General features: G+C 48.6%; 3 protein-coding genes across 3 annotated transcripts; all 3 read right to left on the bottom strand.

Annotated features, from left to right (window-relative positions):
- Window positions 1-1,153: 1,153 nt before the first annotated feature.
- On the bottom strand, window positions 1,154-2,500 carry CTRU02_200609 (nitrosoguanidine resistance protein; the record flags this gene model as incomplete). The annotated part of the gene is made up of 1 exon (XM_036718616.1): window positions 1,154-2,500. The coding sequence occupies one exon, from the start codon at window positions 2,498-2,500 to the stop codon at window positions 1,154-1,156; it is 1,347 nt and encodes a 448-aa protein (XP_036589616.1).
- Window positions 2,501-6,471: 3,971 nt separating this feature from the next.
- On the bottom strand, window positions 6,472-7,535 carry CTRU02_200608 (pectinesterase; the record flags this gene model as incomplete). The annotated part of the gene is made up of 2 exons (XM_036718615.1): window positions 6,472-6,839; window positions 6,908-7,535. The coding sequence occupies 2 exons, from the start codon at window positions 7,533-7,535 to the stop codon at window positions 6,472-6,474; spliced, it is 996 nt and encodes a 331-aa protein (XP_036589615.1).
- A 2,167-nt stretch (window positions 7,536-9,702) lies between these two features.
- On the bottom strand, window positions 9,703-11,325 carry CTRU02_200607 (C6 zinc finger domain protein; the record flags this gene model as incomplete). The annotated part of the gene is made up of 2 exons (XM_036718614.1): window positions 9,703-11,215; window positions 11,276-11,325. The coding sequence occupies 2 exons, from the start codon at window positions 11,323-11,325 to the stop codon at window positions 9,703-9,705; spliced, it is 1,563 nt and encodes a 520-aa protein (XP_036589614.1).
- Window positions 11,326-15,431: the final 4,106 nt, after the last annotated feature.

Raw genomic sequence — 15,431 nt, 5'->3', positions numbered from 1 at the left:
GTCCTTCATAATTACTCAGAAGAACATCAAAAAATCTCAGCACATACTTTCTTTGCTGAATGTAAAACATACAAAGCAGAAGTGGCCTTGTCTAATCCGACATTTGAACGAATCCTGTGACGGGAGACAGGTGGAACAAGGAGAAGAATAGACAAATCAAATCCAACGAGAATGAACTGGCAATGTGGGTAATGAAGCAATGAATCAAGTCGTTAATCGCATGTTCTGCCTGCTAAGTTTCATACCCGTGTAGTCTGAAGAAGACCTTTACTCCAAAAGTCAACGTGGGCAACGCTGCTGCTGATGTGACCATAGATACAGATGCAAGTGAAATGTGACAGTATCTGGAAATACAGGGGGTAACATGTTAGAACGTGGACGCTGCACGATGTAGTCACACGGGGCAATATTAAGCGCGACGATACCGCGTATCAGCCCAACCACCATCACATGTGCTTACCTGGCTTGATCACACAGGGCTTGCATGCGCATATGACAGTGCCGGCTTTCCGAATTACGAATTACGCAATCCTCCGGGCCATTGCATTACACCGAATAATGCACGGAGAAATTGAACGGAAACTACGGAGCGTCCAAAACACCTAGTAGAGGGACCAATATGTACGCCAATTATGGGGAGGTAACTTTAAAGCTGCCTGAATACACATCAATATTATGGTACGGACTGCTGCTAGATCGAACGATCTTCTGGTTCAAAATCATTCCAGATTGCCGTGAGATTCGGTGTAAAGGTTCTTCCGCTGTTCAGGAGCGGCATACACATGTTTTCTTGTTGATTTATAAGTTGGCTTGCCAGAGAAAGATTGCCGCACAAATCGATAGTGAGATTACGAAATCACCGAGGCCCAGGTTGGAAAGATAATGAGTCGTGATTGAAGTCTATTATTGTAACGCTATGTATTTTAAAGCATGATGTGAGGTGAGAGGACTCGTCATTGAAGCCCAGTCCAACAGAGCCGTACTGCAAATATTCCCAATGCTAAACAAACAACTTGGATGCATCCCACAGAGTGCAAATCTCTTAAATCATACGCCAAACTCCAAGATATGCCGGGTATTAAGAGATCATTTCGATAGACATTTCGCCACCTGGTGGTTCCGCTCTTTTATAAAAGCAATGAAATCCCCCTTCTCATTTCTCATTTCTGAGCTGCTCCTCGTCTGACCGTAAAGTCAAATCTGAGCTGTGAGGACGCTGTCTCGTCACATCGTCATCCTCTTGCGCCCTGGTAGCAGCAGCAGCAGCAGCCTGTCCCGCATCGGCGCACCGCTTGCGGATGGAGAAGACAGATCCAACGTGGCCTACCAACCACCAGGCAAAGAGCACCGGTAGTGCGACGCGTGTCTGGTCAGCGCAGCCAGACCATGCCAGGACCATCATGGAATACGCCTCGTGCGCCGGCATAGCGTAGCCGATTCTGTAGAAACCCGGCATGAGCTCGAAGGGGGCAATGGTGCTTGCGATGTTCATGATGATCCAGGTCAGGAAGAAGAAGGGCATGAACTGCATTGGCACGAACGAGCCGATCAAGGACTCGAGAACCTGCCACTGGACGTCCATGTAAAGCCAGAAGACAAGGAGAGTCTTTCCAAACTCAAAGCTACCGACGTCCCAGTTCTCGCGGAAGGCCCACAGATATCCAGTCACGGTCAGGGCGGTGAGGAAGCCGTAGATCTTGCCGATACCGAAGCGGAACAGCCAGACGTCACGGACGCGGACCCCAGAAAGGAATCCACTGCTCAGCCCAATGCCGTTGAGAGCGAGGATGTAGAAGAATTGCGCTAGCGTCGGGATGATGATGTTAACGGTGTTGAAGAGAACTCGGCTGCCCTGGGTAGTGGGTTGGATCAGGTCAGGAGTGGACTGGATCGGGTTCAGGTATGCGGTAACCCCAGCCGGATTGCTGGCATTGAGGGAGGTGAGCGCGGCAATGCCGTTGGGGGTTTGGTAATATGATCCTCGTGCGACGCCAACAACCTTCTGAATTCCGGAGAGGAGGATCGAGTCAGCTTGAGCTGGGTATCGGGCCTGGTTATACGTGTAGACGATCGAGTCGGCGGCGTTATACCCGGTTGATGTGCCGTTGATTGCGTTGGCAAGCTTGGTGGACGCACCCGATGGGACGTAAATCGCAGCCCAGTAGTCTCCCTTGCAGACTGCGTTCTTAACCGATTCTGTTGTCGCGTATTTCGAAGCAGAGCCGAATTCGATCGTGGGGAAGTTAGGGGCTTGAAGGCTTCGAGAGGCCGTTGCAACGGCTGCACCGATGGCCCCTTCATCGAAATCGACGGCAAGGATCTTGAGAGCGTGACTACGTTTCCCTTGACCGATGGTTGTTCCGAAGAGGTATGACATGTTTGCGAGAACTAAGACGAGAATCATGACGGAGGACATGAGCATGGGAATGAGGGTTGCTTTTCTCTTGGCGGCAGGCCATTGGGACAGAGACGTCCTCGCCGTAACTGGTTGTGATGCCATGACGATATCTGTGCTGTGCTCTATCCAGTCACCAGACAAATAATTTTGAAGAGGTAATCAGAGTATTGGGCTGCTTCAAGTTGCAACCAAGTAAGAAGTTCTTACGATGCTTGATGGATAAAGTGATGATGATCAGATAAGTCAAATCTGGAACGAGTGGTGGTGTGATTCGAGTTTATAATAAAGAAACTTGCAAAAGGGACGGCCCCGCAAAACTTCACTTAGTTGAACTACCAACCCGATCAATTAGACAACGAAAACGCGGAGCCCGGCTAGACTGACAAGTGCGTTTGCGGGTATGAACCCGGTCTAACGGACTCGGAGACAGCTTCGAGGCCCTTAATGCGTCATCAGCTAATTATGTGTTAGGCTTCCGTCCACATGGATGGTAACAGAAGCCCTTCGGCCAAAAAGAATCGGAGGTAAGCGCGAAGCGCGAGCACTGAAGCCCTCGTAGCCCCCTTTTGCAACCTTGTCAGGGAAAACCCGCCTGGAGATATGGGCAGATGTGGTCGAAAAGTCTGCCGATACGCCGGTAAGTCCGCTAAGGCTGCCCCATGGTCCTGGTTCATTGGTGGGGGGCACCGACGCCACACGGCGGTCGGGACTTGTGTTGGCCGAATGGCCGGGGTTTTTGACTAAATATTTACCGTCCTCCCCGTCTTACTCCCCTTTTTTCGCAGTCATCCAGCCTTTTTGATACCGCTTCATTGCTCCAATTAATAAGCTAATTGGCTATCTTTCCTACCTTACCGGAAATGCTCCCTTTGTTGCACTCGGACTCGCTTTAGTCTGTCGTGGCTTGGAACCTGTCATCTGAATTCTTGTTAAATTTTAAATCCCATGCCCCTTCCCTTAGACGCTTTCATCTAGTCTTGAATGAGCACAAAGCACTTCTTCAGCAACTAGTAAGCCATCGGCTTGACACAAAACAAAGAAGAAGAAGAAGAAAAAAAAAATTACAAGCATCAAAACTACCACACTGGAAGGGATAACTGATGGTGCAAGTACAGGCAACATTCAGCGCAAAACGACACAACGGATTGCTTCAGCAGGTTTTGTCAGCGTTTTCACCGCTATGCGATGACAGTAAAGTCCTTTGTCAGCAGCCGGATAAATGGTTGCAATTCGGTCCCGAAACCTTGAAGCTTCGCCGGAGCTGTCATGCCTGCCAATAGCCCTACGAGAGCGCATGTAATGTACTAGTGCAGTAAGTATTTGCAGATCGGGCGGGCTCATCATAAGCGCCGACCGAACGCATGAATTTATTGAAGACTTGGCGACGCCCCACGTCTACGCAGCGGAGCCACCCGTCTGAAAACTGCAATATGGAATGTGTTGATGAAAAGCAGGGGAAAAGTCCGAAATTAAGATTACGGTTTATCGTCATGATCTTCACCAACGTAACACAGCCCCATCTCTTCAGTCCACATATTCTGTCAATTTTTACTCAGACGTAATGGGAAGCATCACCTACCAAGTTGTTTTGGCAAATGAATCGATCAGGGGTTCTTAACTATTGCAGCCATTCGCCAAAGTTGAGTTCCGTAGCCCCGTGGGTGCTTTTCGAGTTACAGTCGCAGATCGGACAGTTTGAGGAATGCGACAGACGCAACTGACCACCATTGCAACGGATCACTTGTCTTAAAATACTGCGCTTTCTATCGACAGGTGCCTTCTATTCTTTGGTTTCTGTTGGGATCTCAAGGGTACCCGTAAAGTGGGATGATCTTCCAAGGGGAAAACTGGTGTCTGGTCTTGTGTCTTATTTATATGAAGAAGTTCTAGCAGAAGTGCTGGAGAAGGTGACCGCGGAACTTATAGCCGTCTGTCGGACTGCCCCTGACGTGGGCATCCTGGCTGCCAGCAGGTCTGCCGGTGACGAAGCCACTTCAACCCGGAGTTCCGGCTATTGCGACAGTTTCGTTACTAGAGCAGTTTGCATGGGACAGAAGGCGAACCCGGAAAAGCACATTACCAGCTTGCTCGAGAAAAATGGTGCCGTTGGTTTTGATCATTCTGAGATACTAATAAGCTAACGTGAGCATACTTCGGATTTCCATAAGCTCACCTTGGATCCTCGTAACAAGAATGTTATTGGCAGTATTACCATTCACATTCACAGTTCGGGGCTAACTGCCTTGAAAGATGGGTCGAATTGGTGGTACATGCAGTCTTTGCTGCAATGGTTCACTGTTGGCCCAATCTTGGATATGTTTCTGACTGGGCAAATAAAGTTACGGTGGGTTTTGACATCTTCCTCCTGGTAAAGAACAGAGAAGTGTTACTTGCGGGCACGGTTGAAACTGTAACACATGTATGGATACAAGAACATGCCATATTGTTGCAATTCATCATACAGAAGGACTAAACCTTCGGAGCAGTATGGGACAGGTAACGCGCGCCTTAAAAGACACCCACAAACGATGGTCAGGGTACTTGATCTCACAAGGACCCAGACAATAATGGGCTTAGGTAAGCTTGGAGCAAGATGAGGGTGAGCATAATTGCTCCCCGAACAAGTCTTACGTGTCCTTATCCAGGAAACATAAACGTCAATAGAATACTTTTAGTCGATAGAAAAAGGGTATCCCTTATTGTTGAATGACCGCAGGTTCAAGCTCGTGGTGAGGGTGTATGACCTTCTTAGCAAACCAAACAATATGATTCTAAAGCATGACTACTACCTCTTTGTTGGGGAAATACCAGTAACGATCTAAAACATAAACATGGCAGCGACCGTGTCTGCGAAGGTAGGGGTCTGACGACCTACAGTTGTATTTCCCATCAAGTGCTGCTAGGCAACAGGTCCATAGTTCCAGTGGTTCCTCCACTTTTACTCCTCATGAGAGGGATGCATGACGGTACAGCATGGGCCGTTACGTTGCCAGCTGCTCTCACCACCGTAATTCGCATTGAGGTATCTATGTCGCCGAGACAGTTTTTGAATCTTTTGTGCAGTTTGAAAACATGGATAACAGAGGAATGGATTACTCGTGTCATTGAGTTTCATTTGGTTGGCTGGATGGGAAGCTAAGAAGGGTGCAAATCGAGGCTATCTGATTTACTTTCAACGAGTTACTCCTGAGTTTAGATTGATAAAAAAAACTATAACGCCAGCTAAAAATTAATTTGATCGGTTTTCACCTGCCGTCAAGTGTCTGGGCATGATCCGTCTGATGTTTGACTCGCTGTGGAAAGCATTGCTCTTAGTCCACAGGCTTCCCCCTGAGGAGCTACTGATATAACTGCCTCATGAAATTGAGTGCTCTACTCTAGGTTGTATGTTATTCCGAGGGTCATAAACTGACATGCTTAGCAAAGTTCTTAGTCTTGGGTTGATATGATACTCATGACCGTACACTACCCACTCCAAACAAAACATGGTCACTACAAATGTTTGTGCCAAGCCTTACTTCAGGTGAACTGGCAATAACAGATCGCCATATGCCCAGTGGACCCGAATCTTTCCCAACTGGTCCACCAAAGCTGCAGTTCAGTTGAACATTAAGTAACCTAAGCTTTGACTTGAAGGAGCCACTATCTACCATGTGCTTGAAACTGTACTTCATTTTCCATTGTTTCATCCCGGGCCATGACTGACATGGGCAACCCACGCAAGAATACCAATTTAAGCATGGATATTGCATGGCTAGACATAAGCTAACTGCACAAGCTTTCTTCAAATTCACCGATTTCTATCCTGTAATTCCACCCACGCCCGCTCTGCTAGCTCTGATCCCAACAGTATGGAATTGCTGCAAAATCACTTTTGGATTAGTCCGAGTGGCAATCACGACTTAATAAAGCGATAAAAGTCAATGAAGCTTTGAGATAAAATGTATCACAAATTAAAAATGATGAGATGTATATTGAGAAGAATTTTTTGTAGAAGATAGATTTCTTGCATGCTCAGACCCTCAGTATCGCTCCCATTGCTAGCTCGGGAGACCAATTTGGGTCAAGCTCATTTACATGTAGGAGCCATCGTAGTAGCCGGCCTTCTTGTAGTTGTTGCCCAGAACATCCTTGACGGCGACAGCGGAGTCAAGCTGCTTGGAGAAACCGGCGCGAGATCCCAGGGAGCCCATGCCGATGTTCTTGTATTCTCCAAAGAGGACGTTGTCAGTGCGGTTGTCGCCCTTGTTCCAGATCGTCCAGCCAGCAGAGTTAATGACACTGCTCATGTTGGACTTCTGGAAGACGACTTGGGCGAATTTCCCCCAGGGGCGACCAAGGTAGTAGGTGCCGTCGGGAACGGAGCTGTTGGAAGCAGCAGCGATGTTGCAGTCGTTCAGGACATATTCGGACTGAACAGTCGCGTTGGGGCGGCCGTGAGCTAAATCAATCGTTGGTTAGTCCAGTGTCAAAAGAGGGCGGCTGTAAGAGAAGGGCTAGAGGAATTACCGGTGATGTAGCCAATCTTGGCAGTAACAACACGAATGTCGCACTGCTCGAACCAAGCGTTGGCATACTGGCCAAAGATGAAGTCGGTGGCGCCCTCAATGAGAGACTTCGAGTACAGCTGGTTGCCCTTCTGGCTGAGGAGAGTGTCCTGGAATCCAGTGAACTGGCAGCCGTAGAATCCGCTGTCGGAATAGGCGCTCAGGGCGACAGCCTGGCTACCCTGGCCGAAAGTGTTTGCGACATTAACGTTGTAGAGCTTGAAGTCCTTCGCCTTGATGCGGAGTGTGCCGGTTTGGTCGTTGTTCAGGCCGTCCTTCTGACTCTTCCCTGCCGTAATGGTGACGCCGTTTGAAGCGTAACTTTTCGTGTCCTTTGTGTAACCATAGATGCTGAGCTGAGCCTCCCGCTTAGGGACAAGGACCTGCTCAGGGTAGACGCCCTGATCGATGAAAATGCACTGGCTGCCTGTGGCGTTGACCGAGAGAGCGTCAACGGCCTGCTGAATGGTGCCAAACTGGCCGCTTCCGGGGACCTTCTTGACGACCAGACAGTCACGGGAGGGAGCGCTAGTGCGGCTAGCGGCCAGCGCCGCAGTGACGAATGTAAAGGTGGTAAAAAGGGACTTCATCGTTACGAAAAATGATCAAAAGAGTGACTGGAAGTTAATAAATCAACCGAATTCTGGACCGAAAAGGATGGATGGGCGTCTGGCGTCAGTATTGGCTCGTCTCTCCCTTATGTACTTTCTTCCGAGCAAACGGACGACTGAGAACGGTAACGACGGTAATGACGGCAACATCGTTTTCTGTTTGAGTTGCTCAACGACTGGCCAGGCCCGGATGTGATTGGTGGACACTGTGAATAGCAAAGTGGGTGGCACTTCGGGGACCAAAGCTGATGGAACCTGCAATTCGAAGCTTGAAAACTTTAACTTAAGAGATAGTGGGTGAGCTGGGCAGTGCCCAAAGGACCGCAAAACCGCGGGCTTACGGGTTCATAACTCTGGAACCAAGCGGCTCTGAGAAGCGATTCTCTTTGGCGGATTAAATTACCCCAAGGTACTAGCGCGGAGGCTGGAGCAAGTTGGTTCTAGATGGCAATCAGTTTGTGGTGCGTCGAAAAGGGGAATGTGGGGTTGCAACTTAACAGTCAATCAAAATGCTGTTTACAGGGGGAAGCTTTGTTAGTCTTTTCCCCTCAACGTCTTCGCCTGTCAGCCCCTGTATCTCGGGACACACGGCCTTCTACGAGTCAGCAGAAGCAAATCGCGGCGAAGAACAGGGACGAGAAAGCAGAGTGGATCATCTGATGTAACTACCGCCGAAACAAAACTCCATATAAGCAATTCCTGCTGGCCAGGGAATGCTTGACTCTTCTGTTTTATGGTAGGTAACATTATATCGTGATTCCTCAGCACAGCAGAGTAGCTAACGTGAACGTCATCGTGACATTTGTTCTCGCCTATGATGGGGTTCGTCATGGCACACGATCGAAGGGGCCAAGACAACAAGATTGCGAATATTCGACATTGTAGAGGGAAGACTATGACTGTTTCTTGCTAATCTGCTTTTGTTGTATAGTTTCTTCCATCACAAGCGTCGGACACCGCAGCTGGGTGACAATGGGGCCATATAAAGTGCCCAGTGGCTCTAATATGTCTGCCAAGTAAATGCCCATTTAAAGAATCCATCGAATTACAAGACAACAGGCCAATCAGTATTTGTGATTGTGTGTCCAGGGTGATCATCGTATTATGAGGAAAGGCCAATGTTAAGTTGTTAAGAGCCAATGGCCAATGCGAAGCTTGGATGTATAAAACTGGCAAGATCCGTCAGTCTGTCGAAAGGATTCCCTAGAGTCCCTAGAATAGTGACATCGTTTCCCGCTTGAGCTCAATACTCATGTTCGGAAGCTCCCTAGACCCAACTCAACCTGTTCTTGGCTTGTTTCGGGCACGAACTCCACTACCGGGGTACCAAAATTGTAATGAGAAACCCAGCAAGCCGGTCGGCCTCCCGACCGAAATGCCCCGAAATGGCAAGATTCTTTTGTAGCCCACTTTTTAGGCACCGGATGCGCCGAGGGCTGCCCGTCATATTACTCCGGTAAATGCAAGTCAGATATGAGGTCTGGCCATAGGGTGACGTCCCCCATGCGCTGGCTTTGATACGTAAAGACCGGATCAAAGGACGTCGATTCGTTCATCTTTTAGACAACAAGAAAATTATTAATCTCACACCATTATTCAGATGTGTATTATTGTATTTTCTTTCAAATTTCAAGTGTTTGGTATGGGGATACTATGATGGAGTTACTGCTCTTGTAGCCCCTGCCCACGGCAAATTTTAATCTGATAGAGAGATGGCAGACCTATATCTATCGCTACAATTGTTCATTGGTTAACAGATCACTTTAGCTGAGACCGGGAAGTGACACCCTAGCACAGCTTTGAGTCTCGGTAGTTTACGTTAATTAAAAGAAGTCAGGGGGACTCCACTGATTTTGAACATGTACCTACATAAGACACCAGGAAAAAGAAGTGTATTCACTAATGAAATCTCTAACCTCAAAGAATGGACCATTTGAAGGGATACTGCTTTTTGCGTCTATCTAGCCAGGCCCTTCGGGTATCGCATGACATTTTATGATGTACTTAACCTCTAATACACCGACCGAAAACCGTAAAATAAAGTAAACTTTCTACTCGCTTGCCATCAACCAATAAAAAGAAATCCTAGTACCAACGCCCTTCAAAAATGCTTCTATAACGATAAAGGACGTTTTACTTTTATATCTCATCCCTCAAGGCTCCCCGGACTGCTGGCATACGATTCGTAGGCCCCGTCCAGAGTCGACAGATCAGAATAATACTCACACCCGAGAACCTCTTCATGCAGATATAGCGTGTTCGCGGGTGTGCACATGTAGAAACTCACTTTGGAGCTACCGCCAGAGTCACCATGCAATGAAAACTGCCACTGGGCACCGCTCACGGGTGCGAAGTGCCGCACTCTCATCACATCCAGCGGCAGTCTGAGGCACGAATCCGGCTCTGTGTACTGGAGCTGACCGAACGAGTCGAGGCTTATGTTGTGCTCTAGCTCGATCAGCCGACGAGCGATACAGTAAAGCTCGCCCTTGTTCCACGTCGCTTCGCAGGGTGATCCAAGCGTTGCCAACAATCTCAGAGCCTCGAGTCGTATGTCCAGAGCACGGCACTTGGACACAATGAAGAATAGGAACGGGGTGAAACCTGCTTCGAAGAGGAAGTGAGGCGGCTGACTGCCAGCTTGGGACTCTGCGTATTTGGACGTTTGGTCGACGATTTGGCGGAACCTTTCGAGGTATTGGTCGTAACCGGATTCATCTGTGGCGAAGGCCATGTCGGCCCAGATGGATGAGACTTCGTATTTCAACAAAGCGTGTATCCTCGGGCCCCCTCTGATTCGGGCGGTCGCTGATTTTGACCTCGAATCCAAGTCCTCCCATAAAGCGGACCATTGGTGTAATGATGTGCGGATGCTGTTTTGCCGGTCGAGTAGGCCGGCGTGGGGAATCTGATGCCTCAAGGACCCGAACCGGTATTCATCGCCAAACCGGACAAGTTGCATCGTCTGGTTGAAGAGGTAGTCGATGGTAGATTGTGCTTGCGCGAATGTGACGAAAGAGGTCGGGATCGGGCATCTGCAAATTTCGGGATCAAAGACCTCGCTGTTGCTGGCCCTGGAAGAAATAGGGAGCAAGCACAGGCGTCGGAATATCGGTAACAAGTGCTCCCGAATACCCGACTCCGTGTCGGAGCTCTCCAGTATGGCAACGCCGTGGTTGAGGTGGCCAATAGCCGCTTCGCTGTTGGACTGCAGAAGCTCGATGCAGACGAACAGCACACAAACTAACAAGACTAGCCCCTTGTTTTCTACTGGCTTCAACTCATAGATGGCAGCATTGTAATGCCTCAGAGCTAAACTATCCATGTGTGGATTCACGCCGGTTTGTATGTTTCCATACAATAAGCCGATGGCGATGACTGAATGCTTCACCGCTGGTTCAAAATTGGTGAACTGAACGACGAGATGGGTCCAAAAGTATGGATCAGTAGGGCCGGCTATAAACGGGGCAACGTGATCGCAGTAATACCGCAAAGCCCGAGACTCTTCGTCGTTGGATGTCGAGTCGATCTGAAGCGTTTGAGGACGCTGCCATCGAAGCACAGAAGCGGGCTCTACGGAATATCCATCGCATTTGCGGCCAGTGCTAGTACACCGATTGCAGAAAGGTTTGCCCTCGTCACACTTGATTTTGCGGATTCTACCGTCTCAAGTCAGTATTTCTTGTTCGCCTTGACACAAAGATTTCCGTATCGCTCACTTGCAAGTCAGACATCCAGTTCGGACCTTACGACTACCTTTCCGCGCCATTGGTTCAAAAAGGTTGTGAAACACGAGAATTTGAAAGAGTTGATCCGTTGGGAAGAGTGATTAGAAGATTGTTGATTATATCGCGGTTGTCTAGCAGATCTCTGGACCTAGAAGGTGAGTTGACTATGTACCATTATTATTTTACACATTGCCGCCATGTCTTGATATAAAAAGTGAAGTCAGGAGTTGGCGATATCATCAAACGGGTCGACCCACCTGTCGCAGTATCTATTCGGGTCGTCCCGATCCAACCAATGATATCAACAGTTAACTATCTGCCTGAAAAGCATCTCTACACAGCCCTGTTGTTGTCGTTGTTGTTGTGGAGGGCATATCTAGACCACCCTTTTTTTTTCTCTCTGAATTGCATGTTCAGGAAAGAAGCAAACTGATTCCACCACCGCAGTGGGACTTGCAGGGATAAGTCCGATGGAGCCAATCGTCACCGCTGGCGGCGGCGGGGTTAGCTGCACTTCCCGAGGTAACAGACGTCTCATTGGGGGCACTAGTACAGGTCAAAGATCACCTTTTGAGCTGGTAACCGATCTTGGAGGGTTCAATTAAAGTTAGCGTCTTGCCGTGAAATGAGAGACAGTCAGTGGGTGAAGAGATCCTCTTTGGTGTTACACGAGGAGGAGCTTGAGCCACATGCAACCAACATTCTATGAGGAACACCCGCGATGGTGGACAATATCTTGTCGCACCCCCGTCAATCCGACAGACTATACCCATCTTCAACCCTGCAGGGCTATATGCTCCCCCCCTTTCCTCCCTACTCTGCTTGCTGCCTCCACCCCCCTCTCATCCTGGTCGTCATAACCGTCGAAAGGGATTGCTCCAACACCTGCAGGGCGACATGATGCTACCTAGCAGGATGCTTGTGGGAAGATGCATCGGTTCTCACCCGAGGTGGCGGCTCTGATATCCAGGTCTCGTTCCCCAATACGGATCGGACTCAGTGTTGGCATGGAACTAATGTAGTCCAACGGCCCACACACAATCATGATCTCCTCCTACGTCCTAGCCACTCGGTTGCGACGGAGCAGCTCCTTAACACCGGCGGGATTGCAGAAAAGGCGCTGCCTACAACATCTTCCCGCAAGCCAGGCCCGTTTCGGAAGTCATAGTTGACAAAATAGGGGCTAGGCAGCTTGAATACTACCTGCAAGTATGGGGGAAACCATTGTCACAGTGGTGCAGAGTTAGACGAGAGCTGCAGTGTCCTGGATCAGTAAGCGTGTCTAAATTAAACTCGCATATGACTAAAGCTCTTAGAGACATTTAGTATTGAAATGATTGGACTACTAGTCTTGGGCCTGCTCGTCGCAGTTTGCAGTTATGCAGGCAAGGCGTGAAGGAAAAGCTCTAGCATATTCTTTTTTGCTATGCCTAGCTATAAGCCAAAACACCCAACCAAGTCTACGGAAACCGGCTTCCAATGTCCCGTATTTTGTGGGTGCTGGTCTTGGTATCCCTAATCCACACGTATACCTAATCTACATCATGTGGTTTGGTATGGGGACAAACCGAAGCAAGCGAGACCAGCAGAAAACAATGCCAGGCCATTCTTGATGCCTGTCATAACACTTTCAGTGGTTGTTTTTGCAGGCTTTCAACCCTGGTACAACTGTAATGGTCAGTGCAGCGCGTATAGAAGACCAATCAAAATTACTTCGCGCTTTGGAATCATCGGCTCCCGGGACCCATCCCTGGATGGAGCCCCCTTATCCGACAGTCTAACCTCTCACCGGATGGACATCGTATTTAACCGATAACTACTGCCTGCCTGGCTGCAGAACGTGACACTTGTTCCTACTAGGCAGTATGCAGTGCAGCATTTTTTGCTAGGTAGGTGTCCACATCGATTAGTGTCTATGAGCCTGGGGTCTGATGTAAACTCCAGGACAGAATCAATGATGGCCCCCGTTAGAGCCCAGCCAATCAATTATTAGCGGGCAAATGCATGAGCGTTGAATAATGGTCTCGAAAAACCTGGTGGACCGGCGTGAATTTGACAACGAAGCCAAAAAACCCGCAGGTCCGCTGTACGAGATGGCATGATTGACGGGGTCGACGGCACTATTGCATCCGTCACCCCCGGTCATACCTTACCCTCCACGACAATAATCGCTGTCCTCTTTGAGTCCAAGTCATCAGGTGGTTACCTGAAGCTTCATCCTTCTACAATGATTTAGCCAATGGCATCTATCTGACAAGCCCCCCCTCCCCCCGGGATCCAAGACTGTCATGGTCCGTACAGTCATCAAAGCGCCCCAAGCCGTGCTTGCAGCCAAATTTGTGGATCATAGGGCTGTTTCCGCATCCTAAAAGGCGTCAGACGCCCGCCCTACAGGGTCGTTCTCGGTACCGCCCTGGAGGACTTGGGAGCGGGCAAAGGAATGCATGCATATGCCAAGACACACGGTGGTAATTTTGCATTGATTGGCGGTCGTTTACGAACTACGGGTTTTTATTCGTTCACCCCCGCCTCACTACAGACGAATAATCTCTGATTCCCCATGCTTGAACACGGGACGTCAAGGTCATCCCACATCTGGCTTGCACGGAATCCCGTAACACTGGGGTTGCATGGTGTGCCACAAGTAGAACACCAATATGACAGCCCGGGATGCATATTGGGGGGAGCTTCGAGCTTGCGGGCGCAAAATACTACTGGTTTTGTAACTGTAATCTTACGTGAGGGTTACCTAGCTTGTTGAACATTTGACCTTTCAGTATAAGTGGTCGCTGGAGCTTGCTTAACAATCACAGTGCTCAGCTGAGGCCCATATCGAATAAGTAAGGTAGTCAATGACATCACTGCCAATGCGTAAGAGAGCTATTAACATTGACGCCAACCGAATATTACAAACACATCTTCACCGCTCGCCATGTAGAAGCATTATTCGTGGTTTAATTTCTGGCACCCAGCAATGAAGGATAATATTCGTGCCTACCGTAGTCAGAACAGAAAATACTGAGTGCAATTTTTCTTACGTGGATTTCTCGCCTTGCTATCCGTTATAGAGGTTTGAATCCTTTCCCAAGTACCATTTTGGGGTCCATAGGACGAGGTTGCTAGCGCTTGGTTGTACTTCCACATTAGCTGCATCTCTAGTAGAGTGGAACTAGGAGAAATCGAATGTAGGAACGGGCAAGATCCGCTCGACAACAAGGCCACGGCCGGCGCCTTGCCGATGCTGCGGATGACGTAAATCGTCACACCAAGACTTGTGACGTGACAAACATTCCGCTATATGGGTGATGATTCCTGTATTGTGGATGCAAGGCGAACGATCCGGATATGCCATAAGCTTGTGTACCAGTTCGAGAGTCTCTCGTCAGCTGATCAGCCAAGACGGAAACCTGCACTCCCCAATCCTACCATCTTCGGAATGTTCTAAGCCGTCTCTTGCAGATCTAGTGTGAAATTTACTCTACTAATTCAATTCTTGGCCATGAACTAAATCAAAAAGTATACATTTATTGCGTAAATATCTTATGATTACCAATCGGAGCCAATAACTTTAATGGGGAAGGTACTCACAAATCATGTCAAATATATTTCTCCACGGAGCCAATGTTAGGAAAATCAGTTTCTAAGCAAAATTCATTTCCGTGTTAGTTAATGTACGCGTCCGAAAATGGCTTTCAGAATCTCTAGTACTTGTCGTCTTCTCATGGGGTCGGTATCCCACCCAGGCTGGTTACCTTGAAATCCTTCGGGTACAAAACGGTCATTTTTCTGCTCTCGAACCCACAGCGATAAGACGATAGCTAATGGGTGCCAATAATGATGAAACCTCCTCACAAGATAGCTAACAACATACGGATATCTGTAGATCTGCCCCAACGCTCCTGCGGATCCATCCGCGGTTATTCAGAGATTAGGCAACAAAATTATGGAAGTTTGATCGACTCCTTCGGGACGGGCCCGCCTGGTCTCGGCTTTTTTTTTTACGCGGTGTATACTATCCTTAGTATGAAGCAGGCAGCAGGTTACTGCAAGACGGGATAGGATCTACTAGTGGGAATCAAAAATCAGATGTTTATTTCATCTGCAGTTTGTACTATATCGAGCAATGTCCTACAGGGTAGAGAGTGTA

The sequence above is a fragment of the Colletotrichum truncatum genome (genome assembly GCF_014235925.2).
Source record: "Colletotrichum truncatum strain CMES1059 chromosome Unknown Contig_0001, whole genome shotgun sequence".
NCBI classification, from domain to species: domain Eukaryota; kingdom Fungi; phylum Ascomycota; class Sordariomycetes; order Glomerellales; family Glomerellaceae; genus Colletotrichum; species Colletotrichum truncatum.
Note: the sequence above shows the minus strand (reverse complement) of the source record. Positions and strands in the feature narration are given on the sequence as shown.